This window comes from Elephantulus edwardii, unplaced genomic scaffold, assembly GCF_000299155.1.
Source record: "Elephantulus edwardii isolate Elephantulus edwardi_28Jun2011 unplaced genomic scaffold, EleEdw1.0 scaffold00011, whole genome shotgun sequence".
In the NCBI taxonomy this organism is placed as follows: domain Eukaryota; kingdom Metazoa; phylum Chordata; class Mammalia; order Macroscelidea; family Macroscelididae; genus Elephantulus; species Elephantulus edwardii.
This window is the reverse complement of record NW_006399761.1, coordinates 16628976-16648993: the sequence shown is the minus strand read 5'-3', so window position 1 is coordinate 16648993 and position 20018 is coordinate 16628976. Positions and strand designations below refer to the sequence as shown.

At 41.4% G+C, this 20018-nt stretch overlaps 1 protein-coding gene across 1 annotated transcript in view; it reads right to left on the bottom strand.

Moving 5' to 3' along the window:
- VRK2 (vaccinia related kinase 2) overlaps positions 1–20018 on the bottom strand; it is a 107320-nt gene that overhangs the window by 74284 nt on the left and 13018 nt on the right. Inside the window, exons 2-4 of the mRNA XM_006880937.1 lie at positions 3122–3171; positions 2100–2169; positions 527–614 (exon numbers count right to left, since the gene is read on the bottom strand). Coding sequence (XP_006880999.1) covers positions 527–614; positions 2100–2169; positions 3122–3171 — 208 coding nt within the window. The remainder of the gene's footprint in view (positions 1–526; positions 615–2099; positions 2170–3121; positions 3172–20018) is intronic.

Genomic DNA, 20018 nt, shown 5'->3' with positions numbered 1-20018 from the left:
GTTTCTAACAAAGATAATTCAGAAGTGATGAGATGTCATGCTCACCATGAGATCACAGAAGCACTACGTGTTCTATTGTGCATGTTTCCTCTCTCTTATTTGTGTCTTTGTCATTCTCTCAGTTACTTTCTTTCTTCTGGAATCTCGTGCTCTGGGTGGAAACTATCTACCTTGTAATGGAAACATTTAGGTGGACAGTGGATAAGCTTGCGTGATGAAGGGCAGTTCTCCCAGCAATCACACAGAGCATTAGAAGCAGATCTTCCAAAGTCTGCCAGGGGTCACATGAGCGCAATGCATAGCGGATCCTTCTCCACGTGAGTCTTGAAATGGCTACAGCCCAGTGGGGAGCTAACTACCTCCACTGAGAGATCACAAATCAGCCATCCAGAAGAGACCCTCTCAGATTCCTGCCCCACAAAAACACCGAGATACTTCGATGGTGGCTTTAATGCCTAGGTTTTAAGAAATTTGCTGTACAGCAAATAAAAGTGTGATCACAGGTAATATTATAATTTCATCTTACCTTCGTCCCTTGAACGTGGTCAGACCAGATCCGTAAAACTGAGGAATTCCTAAATAATCAAGTTGGTTGAGCGCGATCCACTTCTTGACTGCAAAGTGGATACGAAATGTCACATTATTTTGAAAATGATTTCTTACTTTTGCTTAGATGCTAAGGCTTACTTAGCTAACCTAAATGGTAGCAAGCTCTCCTGAGAGAGAGAAAAGTAAAAGGTAAATATATCTATCCAATGGCTTCAAGTCTACCTATGATCACCATTAAGTAAAACACAACATGGACAGAATTTTTTAAATGGAAACTGTAACACAGTTACCCTTATAAAATAATTGGTATCAGATACAGAAATGAAACTCTTCTCAAAAAACACACTCATTTATATGCTAGTTAATTGAAATATATGCTAACTACTCAACAATCAGTAGCTACATGGCTTTTCTTCCCTATTCCTTAAGAATCACACGCACTGTTGATGTTGTGTGTCATCAAGTCAGAATCATCCCTTTGCTGACCCTCGAGAGGGTTAGCAGAGAAAATAAATGACATAGGAGGAGACTGCCCAATTTTCTCCAACAGAGCACTTGGTGGGTTTGAACTATGTACCTTTGGTAGTTTAAAAAAAAAAAACAAAAACAAAAAACAGAAACTTAACAGGAAAAAAAAGCCCTACTCTGAAATTACATCATAAAGAATTTGCTTCGATCAATATAATTTTAAAATACCACCTTCACTTAAACCAATCAACTAGCATATTTCATTTTATACTTCTCTACTATATATGTTTAATGTTTAAGACAGCTCTTCTGACAAACAATCAAGTTTAATGGATTCTATTTGTCACTCTGACATCATTTAAGCAGTTAGCAAAGACTAAAGCCTCAATGTTTAAAAGGTTTTATTAAAGAAAACAAAGTTAATTACTGAGGCCAGACCATTATTCTTTTTCTGAAACATGATACAAAATATCTCTACTATAATAAGCCATTATTCAAATCAAGTTCTTCAATGTTTCGCTCAGTCCATGTACATCACACAGTATTTATACAATGTTTTTATTCTTCTACATCTCTGCTCATATAACAGCTCAAATTAATTTCCCAATCCTCCAGGTTCTAATATTTTTCACTTATTTTCTTTACATGTTAATAATTAATCATTTTTCTACACCTAATCCATTCTAAGACCATTCCATTTGTTTCTCCATCAACTGATTCTTTTCATGCCTTTTCCTCACATCCTTATCATCCAAGTAGGTTCTTATAAAAGAAATAATAATTTCATTCTAATATCTTTCACACTTAGATAATTCTCCATCGCTAAGATCAACAGCCCAACATTTTATGTAAAGTAGCAGAAACAACTTTGACTTAAAATATATAATCCATTATGTATGCCATACCAAGATTTTTACACCATCTGTCTTGCTTTTATATGTTATAGTAGTTAACTATCACTTTACAATAATTTTTTTTTTATTGAGAAGAATTTTCCAGAAGGCCAGAAAAAGACCAAAATATTAACACTCACTTTAGCAAGCACATGTATGGCAGTAGCTTGCTTGGTTTATTTTACTTACTACAGTCTTGTTTTGCAGCTCTTTGATAAAATTTGAGCTCTGAAAATAACGGGCCATTTTCTTGATATTCCTACAAAGGAAGAGAGTAATTAATTTTACTAGGAATGAAATAATCCCACAGATGAAATTGGCATTTCAACTATGAATTTATGAATATAAATATGTGGTATGAACCGGCACTTGGATCACTCCATAAAACACAGGCTCTAGATTTTCCCTAAAAATCTCAGAAAACCACTAACCTTGAAGACTCTCATTCTCAATGTATCTTGTGACCACTATCCCTATAGAAAATGTATCTTGTGACCATATAAACATATAACATGTATCGTGTGATCCTATGGAAAATGTATCTTGTGACCACTATTCCTTTATAACATTCACTGCAGCTGAGTCAAGTCTGACTCCTGAAAACCCTACAGGCCAGTGGAACTGCCCCAGAGTTCTCAAGACGGGAAATCGCTAGAAAAACAAAGTGTGGCAGCTTCTCTCACAGAAATGCTGGTGGGTTCAAATTACTGAACTCTGAGTAGTCACGTGTACCACAAGTGACTTGTGCATGAAAACGTGTCTTCTCAAAGAAAGTACGTATTTCAAGCACTGAAAACTCTATCTGTAGTATACACTTCACGCATATGAAGACAAATCCATTAAACACCATCCTGGTCCTTTCATGGATGCATATTACTGTTACTCAGCACCTTTCCCAAGTGTCTGCGGTATTTCATCCCCGACAGTGGACAAAAGGGACCCACACAAATACAAAACTCCACCCCTGCATTTAGGGACCTTACCATCTGCACTTAAGGTAACTATATACTAAGTAGACAGACAGATGCCAACACAAAAGATGATTCTCCATTATCTCTTACTTTAATGTGAAAAATCAGGTATTGAGTTTATCAAGAAATATATTCTAAGAATTAAGGTGACAGATCCTTTTTCTTTTATTTTTTTTAAACCTACTTAAGGAGATAAAACCAAAAAGAAAAAGTGAAACACAGATGACAAGTAAGACTTACCACTTTTATTACATGTCTTGCATCGTCAGCTGTCTTATTTGCTGGGAATGCTGTAGGGGGAAAAAGGTTGTTTCCATTTACTAAGTGCCGACTGTATCCTAGACACTGAAAAGCATTTCAACAAACCCTTAAAAAGGTTTTATTATTTCTGTGTTATGACATTTGCACCTAAAGCTTAGAAAAGATGAGTAACTTACACACTAAGAAAAGGAGGCTGGGATTTAAACTTAACTCCATTGACTAGCCCCCATGTTTTATAACGAACTATAACCTATGTTTTATACTACGTTGTTGTTATGTGCTGTTGAGCTGGAAGTGACTCCTAACTGACCCTCCAGTGAGTTTTCAACGGCTGCACAAGAGGAGATCGTTCATCTGTCTCTCTCAGGGCAGCCAGTGGGTTTGAACTGTCTGCTTTCGGCTGGCAGTACGTCTGCTTACCCACTAGATCACCACAGCTCCACTTACTCTATACCATCTTGTTGTTACGTGCCATTGAGTCAAGTTCAACTCATAATGACCCTCTAAAGAGTTGACCTGAATCCAGCTCCACCTTGTGCCATCCTCATCATCTTTGACACACTGGAGCCCACTGTTGAAGTCACTGTGTAAGTCCATCTCATTGGGGGCCCTCCTCTGCTTTGATGACCAAGCATGATGTCCCTTTCCAAGGAACTGCTTCCTCCTGCCAACATGACCTAAGTATGAAAGACGACGCATCCTTGCCTCCAAGGAGCACTTGGGCTGTACTTTTCCTAAGACCAAAGTCTTATTTCAATACCCAAACACAGAAACCAACAGATGATATAAATTACACTGATTGAAAATGTAGAGGACAAAGCCTTTTCAATGACATTAAATATATGAAATGTCATCTAACTCAGTTCATGTGTCTGCTTTCATCAAATTAGAATTCATGCTATTTCAGAATTGAAACAAAAGACAATTTTAACAAAAACTTGGGGAAGAAAAACTATTTGGCAGATGTGGAGAATAAACCTGGTCACAAAAAGAAATAAGTCCTTTAAAAAAAATAATAAATATATCACAATGAGAACCTAGGCCAGTACGTGACGAGAGTATACCCAGCACTTCTCACGGGGAACTGGAGTGAAAATTCAAGCCTTCATCTGCAACACTGAAGGATCCTACAGGCGAAATATTGAACAACAGCAAGTATCAAAAACAGATGGAAAGAATACACAGAGTAACCAGAGCAAAATAACTGGGGAATAAGCATTTCAGAAGGTAGCACAGGATCAAAAACTGAGGGCATTAAAGAGACAAATTCAAGCTGCACTGAAGGCACTGGGGGAAAACAGGCTCCAGGAACTGACAGAATAGCAATCTAGACGTGTCCGCGATTGAAACTCTGAGAGGAGTGTGAGGACTCATTCATCCAAGCCAAAAAATGGAAGACAACCTCTGGCCAAATAACGGGGGGCGGGGGGGAATGTTACATTTGTGGCACTGAGAAAAGGTGAGCCGACAGAAAGGAGAAATGATGGAAACAGTATCAGAGAGAAGTAAAACTCAGCCGAGAGGGAGGAAAACAAACTTGCATCACTACATCAGCAACAAAGCACCAGAAATTCAAGTTCCACTCAGAAGGATGTGGAATTAGGGATATTAGCGCTGCTGTCAGGTGGATTTTGGCTAAAAGCAAAGACTATTATTGATGATGCAAAACTATTTGACTGTGTTGATCACAACAAATGATAACGATGTTACAAAGAATTCCAGGACGCTTTCTGTGCTCCAGCAGAACTTGTACACAGGCCACGAGGCAAGTGTTCCAACAGAAAGCAGGGATCCTGTATGGTTTCAAGTTTGGAAATGTTTGTGACACGGCTGTATTCTTTCATCATACTTCCACTGTGGGTTACTGAGTCAGAACTGACTCACAGCTGACCCTCCAGAAGGTTTTCAGAGGCAGGAATTCCCATGGAGAAGCAGGTGGATTCGAACCACATTCCTTTGGGATTGCAGCACAGCTTCTTACCACTAGGCCTTCACCATACTTAGTCAGTTTACAAGCTGAATAAAGACTATGAGAAGCCTGTCGCATTAAGAAGAATACAGCATCAGGGCTGGAGGAAAATTCATTGGTAGCCAGAGCCATGCTTGCTGAAAATGTTATTGTTATGTTAATGTAAAGTGTTATTGTGTGCCATCAAGTCAGAAACAACTCATAGCTGACGCTTCAGCGGTTTTTCCGAGGCAGGAAATTGCACGGGAAGAAACTGTTCTCCTATGGAGTACCAGGTGGATTAGAACTGTGTGCCTTTGGGATTGCAGAGTACCTTCTTACCACTAGACAAGCAGAGCTCCCTACAAAAGTGATGTAGTGCATATGAAACGGCACTGATAACTCCAAGGCCATGCCTCTCCGGCAGTTCGAATTCACCCAGGTCTCTGTGGGAGGAAGACGGGCAGTCTAAGCCAAACAGGACGCCCTTCTGGGGGTTCAAATACACTAGCTGGTCATCAGGAGAAGGAGGAGCGGTAACCTCGTGTTACCTCGTGGTTTTACTTTTAGCTTTGGAAATTCGCTGGCGAGTCCGCTATGAGCCAGTTCCAATTTGACAGCAAAATGAGTGAGTGAGTGAGTGATGTGTAACAACAAGAACAATATTGCACTAATCATGGATGATGGCAGCGACTGGACAGTGACTCGATTATCACCTTCCCTGTGGGAAACTGTGTGTTGGATTCCTGGCCAATGTGTCAACAGGCGTCATGAGCAACCAGCAACTCAACTGACATTTCAGTGGAGGCCTGCATGCTGCTACGAAACCAAATAGGTTTCTCAAAAGCTTACAGAATAAGAGGTTCCACTTCACATACTTCAGGCATATGGCCAGGAGGGACCATTCCTTATAGAAAGACCTCATGTTTGGAAGGATGGACGGACAGCGCAGGAGAGGAAGACCCTTGGATGAGAGGGACTGAGAGAGTAAAGAGTAGGGTAATGGGGTAGGGATGTCAGCAGCAGTCAGGCTGGCTCAGGATAGAGCGAGAGTTAGAATCTGTCGCGCACAGGGTTGCTACGAGACGGAGCTGACTCAATGGCACATCACAGCTGTAAGGTGTTAGCACTGGGGAAGACAAATGAAAAGTACAGGCAGATTTAATGAGGTCTCTGAGTCACAAATAACACACTGACAACTGTTCGTGCTTCTGCAACACTGTCACTTTCCAGGAGAAAGTTATAGGAAAACGAATGCAAGGGAGATGAGAAAAAATTGCTGAGTTATGTGAACCCACTTCGAATATTTTCACCAGAGTAGTATAAGGGGAGAGATGGGTGGAGAAATCATCTAAATGGCAAAGGCAAGAATGATGGAGTAAGAACCTGATGTCGCCTACGTAAACCAGCTCACAGGCAAGCGGGAAGGTGAACTGACAGGTTAGGACTTAATGTATTTTGAGAGGAAAGAAATGCTAAAGAATTAAAAAAAACCAAAAAACAAAACACTATGGGAGATAAGAGAAGTTGTTAAAAAATCTCATAGAGAAAGGATTAGTTTTTATTTTTTCTAAATTAAATTGCAGGCTTCCAGGGTTTGAAAGAACAGATCCAAATGCAGGTCCCCAAATTGGGTATTCCACTTAGGTCAGAACCAGCCTACGACAATCTCGGGAAGAGAGTTCCATCACAAGGGTGGGGCTATCGTTTCACAGAAGTTTTGTCTGCAAGCTCTTTAAAAATGGGAAATGTGGAATATATATCCCGAGAAAAGAGATTTATACACCAATGTTCATAGCAGCATTATTCACCATCGCAAGAACAAGGAAAGAGCCCAGATGACCAAGCACAATAGGCTAGAATGAGAAATGGTGGTACGTATATTCACACCATGGAATACTATGCAGCACGCAGGAGCAATGATATTGTAAATTACTACCTAACTTGGGAGAGACTGAAGAGCATTATGATGAGTGAACTAATTCAGTTCTATTTGGACAAATATTGTGTAAGACCATTACTGTAGAATGAGTATGACGATCTAAGAAGAGGAGGGTAGAAGCGGAAGGTGAGGATTGGGGTGCATAATCACAGGGTCACACAATGTGATGGGGGGTGGGTTAAGGAAATGGGAAAGATCCAATGTGAAAAACAATGTATAGGGAATTTGAAGTAAACTACAATCAAATAAAAAGTACATATATTTTAAAAAGAGGTACAAAGCACAGGAGAAAGAAGCTCTCTCTATATATAGATTAGATAGAACTTTTGAAATGTTGAAGTGTAAGATATCACTTTTAAGACTAAAATGTGCTTGACCCCAATGATGCCATATTTAATGAATGTTGGTGAAAGCTGGACAATGAATAAATGAATAAAATGGATTTTGTTGTTGTTGTTCCCTAAGACCAATTGTTTGGTGTTTTTTTTTTAATTCTTTTGTGTGTGTGTGTACCGTCAAATCAGATCTGACTGGTACAGGAGGAGACTGTCCCTCCTTCCCCAGCAGAGCATCTGGTGGATTCAAACCGTGCGCCTCTGGGATTGTAGTTGCAGCTCCTTGCCACTAGGCCACCAGAGCTCCCCTAAAATGGATTTTTTGAAAAATGGTAAACAAAAAAATCTAAGCCGTGAAAATAAGCTTAAAATAAGTAAAGGCTGGGCGGGGGGAAGGAACCTCTGACAAACTGCTACAGAAGAAAAAGGAAAGTGAAAGTGTAGGAAAGAGTCTGACAAAATTAAACTAATTCCACATTTTATTATGTTCAATAAATTTGAAAACTTAGGAGGAATGACAACTTCCAGTAAAAATACGTCACTTAGCAAAATAACTTAGTAAAAAAGTAAGAAAACTTGAATCCAAATAGAATCATTAAAGGAAGTAAAAGTTTTAGCTTAAAAACACACGTTCAAAAAGGGGGAGGAGAAGGGAGAAGGGGAAGGAGTGAAGGAAGGATGAGGCAGAAAAATCACTGCAGGTCAAAAGAGGTCGGAGGACAGATGGGGGCATGAAGGAACAGGTGAGGTGCAGAAGGGACTTGAGACAGGGTGATATAAGGCACTGATCGAGTGCAACAATGAATGAATGGAAACCCCAAATCTCTGTAAATGTTTATGAAAATTAATAAAATATAATTATAGGGGGAAAAAAGGCACTGATCGGTAGTAATTATTGCATAAAACACAATGGCTATGAATGACTGTATAAAACTGTACATACATAAATGAAATACAATGTGTATATACAGTTTTATACACACTAGAGGGGTAAAAGATGGTATCAACACACTTAACCCTACCTCTCACTGAATGTAGCTATAAAATCTAGACAGAAATAACACAGCACCTATTTAAGAACCCCCAAAACAGAAACTGTCCCAATTCCTTCACCCTCTCCCTCCACCTACCAAACTCTGGGACTCCATGATTTCTCCCCTCCGCTTTTGACGAAGTAGATAGAGGCCCACAGATCAACAGTGATTAATTTTATAAAGCAGAGTGTATGTGAATGATTGTTGAATGAACCACAATGTGAATGAAGGAATGTGTGAAACAATGTCCCTGAATGAATAAAACACAATACATATGGATTCTATATGCAAATCAATATTACATTTTTGTTTAAATCCCCCACCCCCCTATAACAGGTAAACCAAGAGAAAAGCTCAAAACAAGCTCCAGACTGATGAAATTTTCTATTTTTCCCCCTCCTTCAACATCCCGTGCTCCACACTCACCCCTGCTCAGGATCTGAAGGCTGGTATCCCAGTAGAGGGAACATGCCCACGATAGCCCTTGAGGTAAAGTTGGAGAAGTGGGGACTGGTTTTCACTGGTTTCACACAGAATGTGGACAATCCCCCATTTCCCTCGTTTATTTCTGCACTTCTCTCCCTCCTGAGCCCCCCCACCAACTTTGTGCTGATACGCACTGGTGGCGGCAGCAGAGACTCAGCAAACCCTCAAATTCTGAAATGAGGAACCTTATGCTGTACTCAGAAGAGTTGTGCTCCCAAGAGAGCAGGGTGAATCCACAGGGGATCCCCCCCCACCTTCTCTGTCTTATCACCTCCACCCCAGACATAGGTTCCTCTGAAGTAGGGTAGGTAAAAGTCCAACTTTCTGGTCAGAAAATATGAATGAGAAAGAGAATCTCACAGGACTAGACAGTGCCAGGGTGATGATCAGAGAGAGAGACAGAGTTTCAGAAATACTAAAATTATTTGAGAAATGCTGGCTCGTTGTCAAACTATAGATAATAGATCTGATACTAAACAGCACACAGTGACTTTGAAAACTAAACTTCAGGACAGACCACTTACCCATGTCAGAAAGTAAAACACACTCCCCCCGTAAACCCAAGTAGCATGCTACTGAAAACTGAACATGCATTTTAGCTACAGCAGAGCATGGAGTGCTCATGAGTCCAGATTTACATGAGGAAAACAACCAATACACACTGACACCAGCATGACCCAGAACTTGGGATCATCTCACAGAATCTTTAAAGTAGCACTTACTGTATTCTAGCAAGTAAAACCAAACCATTTCGGGGTAAGTGGGAAAACAGAAAGATGCAGGAAAAGTCACTGAAGACAAAAAGAATCAGAAAATACTTCTGAAATTGAAAAATAAACAAAATGTACAATAAAAGTTTTGTCACTCGCTTTGCATCTGAAGGCTGCACAATGACTAAGGATGACAGAAGAACTGATGCCTTGGAACTGTGGCGCTAGAGAAGAGTGCTGAGTATCCTATAAACTGCCAAAAAGAACAAACACGTTGTGGGAAGGGTAGGTACAGCCAGAGTGCTCCTTGGAGGCCAAGGTGATGAGGCGTCTCACATACTTTGGGCATGTCCTAACGGACGTTATTCCTTGGAGAGGGACATCATCCTTGGGAAGGTGGAGGGGCAGCGGGAGAGAGGATTCTCGACCAGGTGCGTTGACACCCTGACTGCGGCAATGAGCTCGAGTGTGTCAGAGATTGTGAGGTTGGCACAGGACAGGACAGGGTTCTCACTGGTTTACTCACAGGCTCGCTATGAGTCGTATTAGACTCGATGACATCTAACAATAACAGATAAAACAGAGCAATTCCTTAAAAATCATACTATATTCAAGTTCTGGGGCTGCATCTGACACACTTTGGACATGGTGCCAGGAGGGACGGGTCCTTGGAGAGGGACATCATGCTTGGGAGGGTGGAGGGACAGCGCGGGAGGGGAAGACCCTCTATGAGATGGATTGATTCGGTGACCGGGGTAATCGGGATGGGTGTGTCAGAGGCAGTGTGGTTGGCGCAGGATAGAGCAGGGTTTAGGGCTGTTGTGCATAGGGTCGCTATGAGTCGGAAACGACTCGACGGCACATAACAACAACAACAACATTCAAGTTCTCCTATGATGAAACAGCCAGATTAGATAATTATTTTTAAAAGCGAAATCATGATAAAAACACTTCTGGCACAGAAATCTCCAGGCTCACATGGCTTCACTGAAGAATTCTATAAAATAGCAAAAATCAGGTAAAGACAGTATTTCAAAACCCCAATTAAGAAATCAATATTACTCGACACCAAAATGAAACGTAGTAAGGAGGGGGGAAAAGGAGGATGGAGGGATGGGTAAGATTACAGACCAGGAAGTCTCTGGAACACCTGACTCTCCTGAAAATATCAGTTACTTCTTATCAGTTGCACACACAACTTTGTAGTTTTTTCACTGTAGTTGTCAGGGGCTCTCAAGTTAAGTATGACTCATAGCGACTCTGGGAACAACAGATCTGAACCCTGTCCGAACCTGTGCCACCTTCATCATCCCTGACACCCTCGAGCCCATGAACAGCCACTGTGCCAATCCATTCTTGTCAAACTGGCTTCATGAGGGTTGTTTCGCCGAATTCTGGATGTTGTTATGTTGGCAAGTTGCCTATGACTCATAGCAACCCCTAAGAACAACAGCTCTGAGCTCTGCTCTATCCTGAGCCAACCTCATTGTCTCTGACACACCTACTCCCCTTACCCTAGTCCCTGAGTCAATCCATCTCATCCAGGGTCTTCCTCTCTTGTGCTCTCCCTCCACCCTCTCAAGCAAAATGCCCCTCTCCAAGGACTGCTCCTTCCTTGCAACATGCCCAAAGTATGTCAGAAGAAGCCTCAGAATCTCTGCCTCCAAGGAGCAGCCTGGTTTCAGCCTCTCCAGGATGAAACCTGCTTGTTCTCCTAGCAGTCCTTTCATAGTATATTCCATTCTATTCTCCAGCATCACAGCTCAAAGCCATCAGTGTGCTTCTGTCATGCCTAGTCATTGTCCAGTTTTCTGATGCATAACTGCAAAGACCATGGGCTGGATCAGGTGCACCTTAGTCTCCAGACTGACATTGTTGCTCTTCAGTACTCTGGAGATGTCCCTGACGGCAGACATTCCCAAAGCAGTTCGTCTTTTTATTTCTTGGCTGCTGGTACCAAGAGTGTTGATTATGGAGCCAAGTCAAACTAATGTATAAAGAAGAGGGGAGAAAAGCGGAAATGCTCAGGCTCAAGCATGAATGGGGGAGATGGAACCGTATCTTTTTTACTGCAGTACTTTAGGTTCAAAAACACGAAGGTGATGAGCTACCTGTATATAACTTGTTCCATGAATCTTTTTATAATAACTGCAGTTTTGTTTGTAATAATTTCTTATTGATCCTTTGCTAGCCTTTCTTAAGATAAAAATAACAGTATTACTATCTTTGCACTAAAATTCTACCATTGTATATCTTTGTTTAACCCACTTAACATATTTTTAGTATGAAATGTAGAACAAAACCAAACAAATAACCTGTTTACTTTATACTTAAGATTTTTACCATGGTATCTAAAAATAGCAAAGTTTAAGGAAAAAAGACTGAGAAAATTCCGGACCTACCTCTCTTATTATCAGGTTTTAAATTTTTAAAAAATATTTAGGATTTAAAACATAGTATTTAAGAATGATTAGTCCCATATCCACATTCTGGAACTTTTTCGTATTTATGATGCTTAGGTTTCAAATAAGGGAAATGTTTCTTCTTTGTTTCATTATAATCTACATTCAGCAGGTCTTTACTATTTCAGGTCACCTTTAAAGATAATACTCATAAACATAATATTAATAGGTACGTAGAAGCATTAATTTTTCGTCTTGATGATCTCTGTCATTTTCCCCTATAACTTAAATTTGCTTTGCTTGCTTACTATAGCACAACTAATTCTTTGCTCAACTCCATCTATTCTTTCCCTAAATCTACTAACCATGTTTGAGTAGTATTAGAGAACATTTATATATTTAACACTGTATTTCAGTATCTCAAAGGTTCTAAGGGTCAGAAGGCACTTACGGTTCTTCTCCCAATAAAAATAATTTTTACTGACATCTGCATATTGCACCTCTCTACATTAAAGAGGTTAAGTGCAAGATCTTTGTATTTGCTAAAAAGAGTTTTAATGAAATTGTGACTGATGATTATAGAAGTCTATGCATGGTTTCTTTCCACAATTCACAACAAAGAGTCTTTGCCCATTGGCTGTACAATTTTGTTTGGTTTTCATGTCACATTTCTTGAAGAGAATTGTGTGAGGATTTTTTTTTCTTTCCTTTTCAGTGGCTGTGCTACCTTTCATTTCTATCACGAATATTTTGAAAGATCAAAGACAAAGGTAAGTAATGCTCCTTTCTTAATTGTAATACATTTGATATTGTATAAATGAGTTAGAGAGTAAACAGACTATCTTTTAATAGACACAAGATCAAGCAGAATGAATAGTTTTGCCTCACATTCCTCAGAAACTGAAATAACCTGAAAATACCAAAGTCGTCAAAAGCGTGTATGTTCACAGAATAGCTTTTATTTTGTTCATTCCTTCTTTGGCTATTTTCATACTTGTAACAAAAAAAAATTTAAAAATTCTAACATGAAAACTAGTATTGAAATAGCTAAAAAATATTTCTTCTCTATTGAAAACACTTGAGATTTACCTCTACATTAGATGCTCTAATATTTTTCATAAAATCTGTAGATATGTAATAAATACCTTACTGCCCTACAGTAATATTTTTGCCATCAGTGAGTAATGTTCTAAAACCAAAATTTCATTATAAATAAAGTATTTGGTATCTGAAACAAATTCTACAAGGGGACACATTCTTTATTAATATCCTAGCTCCCAAGCATTTAACTTATTTACCTTTTATAAAGTAAGCAGTAAGTCTTCAAATTATCATCTAATGGAAAACATGGTCAAGCTAATGCCATAAGAAGGCAATAATTTTATATTTAAATGAAGGCTTTAAAAAAATTTTTACTGCAGCTTATTAAACTCAAAACAAATATATGAAATCCCTGTAGGCACGTTTATTCTTTTTTTTTAAAAAAAAGCATAAAAATCTATCAAATCTTTCTCTTCAGATTGTACATACTCGATTTACTATTCTCATTTTTTTCCCCATGAAAATATTGTTTGATCAGTGGCATATTGTATTTTAAGTGCATTTCCCTCAGTTCTTAACATTAGGCCTACTATAAATATCAGATGTTCTTTCACAGATTTTCTGCTCTTAATAATATTAAAAACATATCACGGATGCATTATGCCCCAAATTGTCAATTTGAATGGAAATGACACCATTATTAGCATCATCACTAACAGATTTCTTAAATTAACTGCCAATACTATCGATGACATATTTCACCGTTATCTTGGAAAATGAGCATGTCACAAGCATGTCATTTGCCACTGCTTCCTCTCACTAGCAAGAAACTCAAAGCAGTCTTTGACGAGGGGCATCAGTAAAGAGAGCAGAGGCCTGGCTCCACATCACATCAATGCAATCAGGAAAACTGTGTCTGGAGAGATAGTATTTAACCTCTCTAGGACGGCGATGGAGAGCAAGACCCTCAACCAGGGGGACTGACAGTGACTGCAGCAATGGACTCACATGTGTCCGACTGTGAAGTTGACACAGGATAAGACAGGGCTCAGAGGGTCTCTGTGAGTCATACTCAACCTGATGCATCTCACAACAACAACAAAAGACCTAAGATTGTCCTTTCAAGACTTAGTGGAGTTAGTGGCAGCAGGATTAGCATCTACTCTCTAATAAACAACAATTCTTTGGAAACTCTATGAACATTAGAAAAATGATGATAGTTATAGAACAGGGTTCAGAGCTTTTGTTCACAGAGTCGCTATGAGTCATACTTGACTTCATGGCACCTAACAACAACAACAACAACTAGATTGTTAGGACAATTAAATGATGCACAGCACGCAATCCCCTTAACACACAGCATGGCATGGAATGTTGTTGCTGTTGTTACGCGCCATCAAGTCGCTTGTGACTCACAGCGACCCTATGTACAACATCCCTAAACTCTGCTCTGTCCTGTGCCAATCGCACCGTCTCCGATACACCCACCCCGATTACCCGAGTCACTGAATCAATCCACCTCATAGAGAGCCTTCCTCTCCTGCGCTGTCCCTCCACCCTCCCAAGCATGATGTCCCTCTCCAAGGACCTGTCCCTCCTCACAACATGTCCAAAGTATGTTAGACGGAGCCTTAGAATCCTTGCCTCCAAGGAGCAGCCCGGTTTGACCCTTTCCAGGACAAATCTGTTTGTTTTCCTAGCAGTCCATTTCCCAAGACTGTATCCCCTGCAGTACAATTAGCAGGTACCCCGACACAAATGATAGATCCGGTTCTCTTTGCCAGTCCCTTTGCAGTTTTGTTTCTTTATATTTTCTTCCTTTTGCTATTGTTGGGGCTCCAGAGCAGACCCGACACCAAGTGGGCACTGTCCACCTGCACAATCCTGAGACACAGGTGGTAATCTGAACTGGGCGACAGTCCTCCCCTCAAGGCCCAAGTCCTCTCTCCCTCATCAACATCAACACACAGAACACCTCAGCTATTGTGGTGTTGTTATCAATTTGATCCTTTATAGACAGTTTCAGAAAGAGCATACCGCTCAAGGCAGATCTTAGGTAAGTTAAACTGTTGTTTGGTTGGATGAAGGCTGTGGGAGACTTAAAAACATTTTCTCAGGGCACCAACTTCAGAGTCTTTCATATGCTTCTAAATTCTGCATTCCAGGCTTCCCCGGTGGGCAGCGTTACGTCCTGAGAGGTCCCTCGGGTGGCCAGGTGCTGAGATGACCTCAGAGGGGAGCTCTACTCTCCACCAGCCTCCTTCACACTTGCCCTCGCTTCCGCCAGCTCTTGCTTGAAATAAATTTGCGGGAAGCTGTCTTCACTCCACATTAAGCAGAGGAGAGAAAAATGGCCAGTGTCTCTGGGGAATAATTAACAAAAGACAGTTTGTTTCATCTTCATGATAAAATACAGCATCCCTATTAAAAGGCAAATTCATCATTCCCCAAAAGTTAAATAGAATGACACTTTAAAAGTAACTCCAGCTGATTAAATTTAGGGTTCTGGGGAGGGGAGGGGGGGAAACATTTAATTTGAGCATATACTCTGAATCTTTCATTTGACTGTAAAAATGTATAAATGATCATTTAACTTTGAGCCCTTGCCTCTCAGTGTTCTATTCTCAGCTAGTCAAACAAGTGAGAGTAGACATGCTGGGTACAATAATACTGCCTCTCATATTTAAATACTCTCGTTCGCTTGGATTGCAAATTTAAGAGGGTCTCCTGCACACGCTGACACATTTTCAATGCCTGATTTTGCAAAACGTGTTGATTTTTCCTACTCTGTTTTGCCTGTGTGTGTGTCAACTTTGGCCTCTTTTTCTTGCTCTTTTGCAGCACGGCTGTCTCTTTGAAGCCATTGTCTGCCTGATATGGGGGGGGGGTGAGGAGGGGTAGAAATGTACATTAAACCTCATAACTAATTACACAGATAGAAAAATGTCTCGTCTCAAAGACGAAAATGCCTGTGCTCACAATGCAGAACAAAAGCGCCTGTGTGGAAAATCCTAACCAAACCTTTGCACAGAGCTAATGGGTTAAGAGAAATCCTAATGATTTCTTTTCTGTTCAAGTTGTGTTTACAAGTCTCTGAAAAGTTGATTTCTTATGCGTGTTCCATGCCTACAAATCAATCCATTTAACAGAAAATGTCATACTTTGCTCCATAAAAGTTTATACTCGTGGTTGAGTCAACTTCAATTAATTGTTACTTAGTAGAAATGGTTTTGCTCTAAACACAAAACGTGGTAAGCCTTAACACGATGACCACTGGCTAACCCTTAGCACGCATGGACTAACAGAGTAAGGGCTTGCCTGTGTATTTTACAGATTAAACATGAACTGCTGTTTGTATTTTAAAAACACCCTTGGAGAATGAGCAGATCCTTCTCTATACAGACTCTCCTCAAAATGTACCAAACACTGTCTCTACATGTGAGAGCCCTGGCGGCACAAGAAGCAGCATGTCAGGTTGCTAACTAGAAGGTTGGCAGTTCAAATCCACCAGCCCTACTTTGTGAAAGCTGGGCAGCCTTCTGAAATGAGTTACAGCCTTAGAAACCAGATGTAGAGATGTCATGAATAGGAATCAACTCTACAATAGTCGCTTAAATCTAAAAGGACAGTGGCTTACACAGACAGGTGGCACTTTGAATAGGTGGTGGCTGCTGGGGCCATCAAAGTCGACTACAACTCACAGCGGCCTTAGGAACAACAGAGCTAAACCTTGCCCAGTCCGGGTCACCCTCATCCTCTCTGACACACTTGAGCCGGCTGTTTGGCTGTCAATCCATCTCGCTGCTGTTTTTCTTCTCTTTTGCTGCCCCGCCACCTAGCCAGGTCTATGTTCTTTTCCAAAGACCGCCCTTCCTAATGATGTGCGCGGTCTGTGAGATGAAGCCTCACCACCCTTGCCTCCAAGGAGCACCCCGGCTGCATCTTCTCCAAGACGAATTTGTTTGTTCTCTTGGCAGTCCATGGGCTATTCAGCACTCTCCTCCAACACCACAACTCGAAGGCATCGATTCTTCTGCCCCCTTCAGTTTATTTGACCTGTTGGTTGGGAAATGCCTTTTTTTCCCCTCTAAAATTTCTATTATTTGTGTGTGTGTGTGTGTACTGTCAAATCATATCTGACTGGTACAGGAGGAGATTGCCCCTCATTCTCCAGCAGACTATCTGGTGGATTTGAACCGCTCACCTCCGGGATTGCAGTGCAGCTTTGTTGCCACTAGGCCACCAGTGCTCGGGAAATGCCTTTTGTAAAAAAACCAACCCAGCAACCCAACTAGTTCTAATGTTAACAAACGATTAAAAACGACAATCTCCAAAGTCTTGATTGAAGCATTCTGGCTGTCCAGAAGGAATTTATTTATAATCCAGTATCTCTGGAGGGGAGTGGGTAGTACAATACAGCATTTCCGAGATGGTGAGGGTGGCACAGAATCGGGCCATGTTCAGATCTGCTGTTCCTATGAGCCACACTTGACTTGACAGCACCTAACGACAACATCAAACCACACAACAATGAGATGACCGTCACGGTTAGCAATACAGAGCATTATGGGAAGAAGGAAAGAGCAAGCTGTAAATAGTTGCCCGCTGACCTCTTGAGCATGCTAGGGTTTTCCTAAGGTCTTCCAGCAACCAGTTCTTCTCACCACTAACCTTCGCTGCAGACCCTCCCTCCTAGCTTCCAGGCCAAGTCTAGGGACCCAGCCCTGCCGGCTGTGGCCCGCCCTATCTTTTTGGCTACCCCAACTTCTCTCTCCCTTTCGTCACTGCCCATCTCGGACATGAATCATTTTCTGTAAATGTATCACACATTCTCACACTCAGGAAGCCCTGCTATGTATGTGTGACTCTGTGCACCAAGGGCCCTTCTCCAACCCCGGGGAGAAAATTTGATTTGCCTGAAAAGGTTTCAGAAAGGGTAGGTAGGGAGATGGAGGGGCAGTGGGAGGCAGCCACGTTGGCGACTCTTCCTAATTTAATGGCCACTAAGACCTAAGCATGGCAGGTTGGGGTAAGGTCTCTGCCCAGGAGGCAACGCGGAGGATTTCACTGCCTTTGTTGGCTCGTGTCGCTTCTTTAATTAATGTCACTTTCTCTGGTTTAATATCAGAGCAAGTGACAAGAGTGCTTCTGGATGAATTGTGTTTTCTGAGGACGGTATGGCACGCTCTCCCGCAGTCTGACGGAGGGACGTGCCAGTTTTAACTTGGCACTTGCAACGCACCAGCTTTAGTTTTAGGAGTTTAATTTGTGGCAGTTATATGTTTTGAATACGTTGAAGTGTTCACAACGGTCTCGTGGAATCTGCTCCACAGATAACGTTCACACAGTGGAAAGGGGAACGGGATGCCTATATGATACGGCTATTAGGACAAGCTTTCTCTTGGCCACTGCTCGTCTTTGAGGCATTCTTGGAAATTTAAGAGCCTTTAGGGGACGTGACAGAACTGACAACAAGGAATGATGCCCACTGCACTTTTCTTTGCCCACTTCTCTTAGTGGGTGTGAGACGATCATAAGGTATATGACGTTTAAAACTCGTATTATGCAAAATCCATTATTCAAGAAGTGAAGTTTATATACATGATAGACAATGCAACAAAATACGTGTGAAGAGCGGGAAACCTTGTTACGTGTGCGTTACATTGGTTTTAACATTTTGGTAAACCAACTTCTTATTGATGGGGGGGGGGTGGCGCAAATAATTCTGCATTGAGGAGAAAAGGCTAAACATTTCCCTTGGGTTGGATAAAGACTTTTCTGGCCCTGCTTGCGCACCCTGGGGGTTTGTATTTGGAGGTTCCCTTTTATCTCCATCATAAGACTTTTGTGGAGCCTCATCAAGTCATGATGGTTCAGACTTGCCACTGAGGAGGAGTTCTTGCAAACTCCTTCTGCCCTCTCTAGACAGAGGGCTCTTTTTTACTGCACCAGGGTAAACTTCGGGCTCTGACTGCACCTGGCTTTGCGGGGGCAGAGAAATCCACACCAACACTGAACGCATGCAGCTTACGTGCTGGAGGCCCGTGCAGGAAAGTGGCTCTCATTGGAAACTTCATTACAATTCTTTCTTTTCCCCAAGTGCAGCGGTGATTCTCCTGCCCCAAAGGTGGGGTTCCGCCCGACCCGGCCCCCAGAAGCTCCTGTGTGACTTTCAAAATTAATCATCCACAAAGCTGCAGCAGAAATGGCATGTCCTTTCACCTTAAGCACAAAACCACTCTCACCAGACTGGAGTTTTTACATCCCTGGATGGGAGTTTGGGCCCCTGATACTTAAAAACTTGATGCACATACTGGGTTTCTGGCATGCTTCTGCCCATACCCATCTGCTCGCCTGGCCCCGTGCCCACTCAGAAGGTGTGATGCCAGTTTCAATAGGGCATAGGTGCCAATCAAAGATGGGTTTGGAGGGGCAGCCTGCAGAACGCAGCAAAAGTCAGTGCCTCTGCCAGAAGATCCTCCTGTTATCAGATAATGCCAGCGAAGGGCCACATGCTTCATTGCTCGGGATTACATTGCATCTGTAGATGTTTCTGGCCCTGAGTCGGTCTCTTTCTACAGAATCTTTTCCCTCAAGGATCACTTGCTTGGGCTGGGTAAACAAGACATACGTCTACCCGGCAACTGAAAAGCGTCATTCATTTAAAAAGAAACCATGGAAGTCATCGTCAGCAATTGTCTCAGACAATTGCTGAATTTTCTGCTTTTTTTCCCCTAAAAGACTATTCACATAAAAGAGTATACAGTGTTGGGGGAAAACTCAGTCTGTGGAATGGAGCCAAAAGGGACACACAGTTTGATAAAGCAAGAGCTTACATATTTAAGTAGTTTAAAAATCTATTAATCTATTAACATCTTTATAGCATGGTTAAATGTGGGCGATGGACAAATTCTCATCATCACAACTGCTCATTTCTGGTGAAACTTCCCACTTCAAACTTTGAATTTTGTTAGTCAT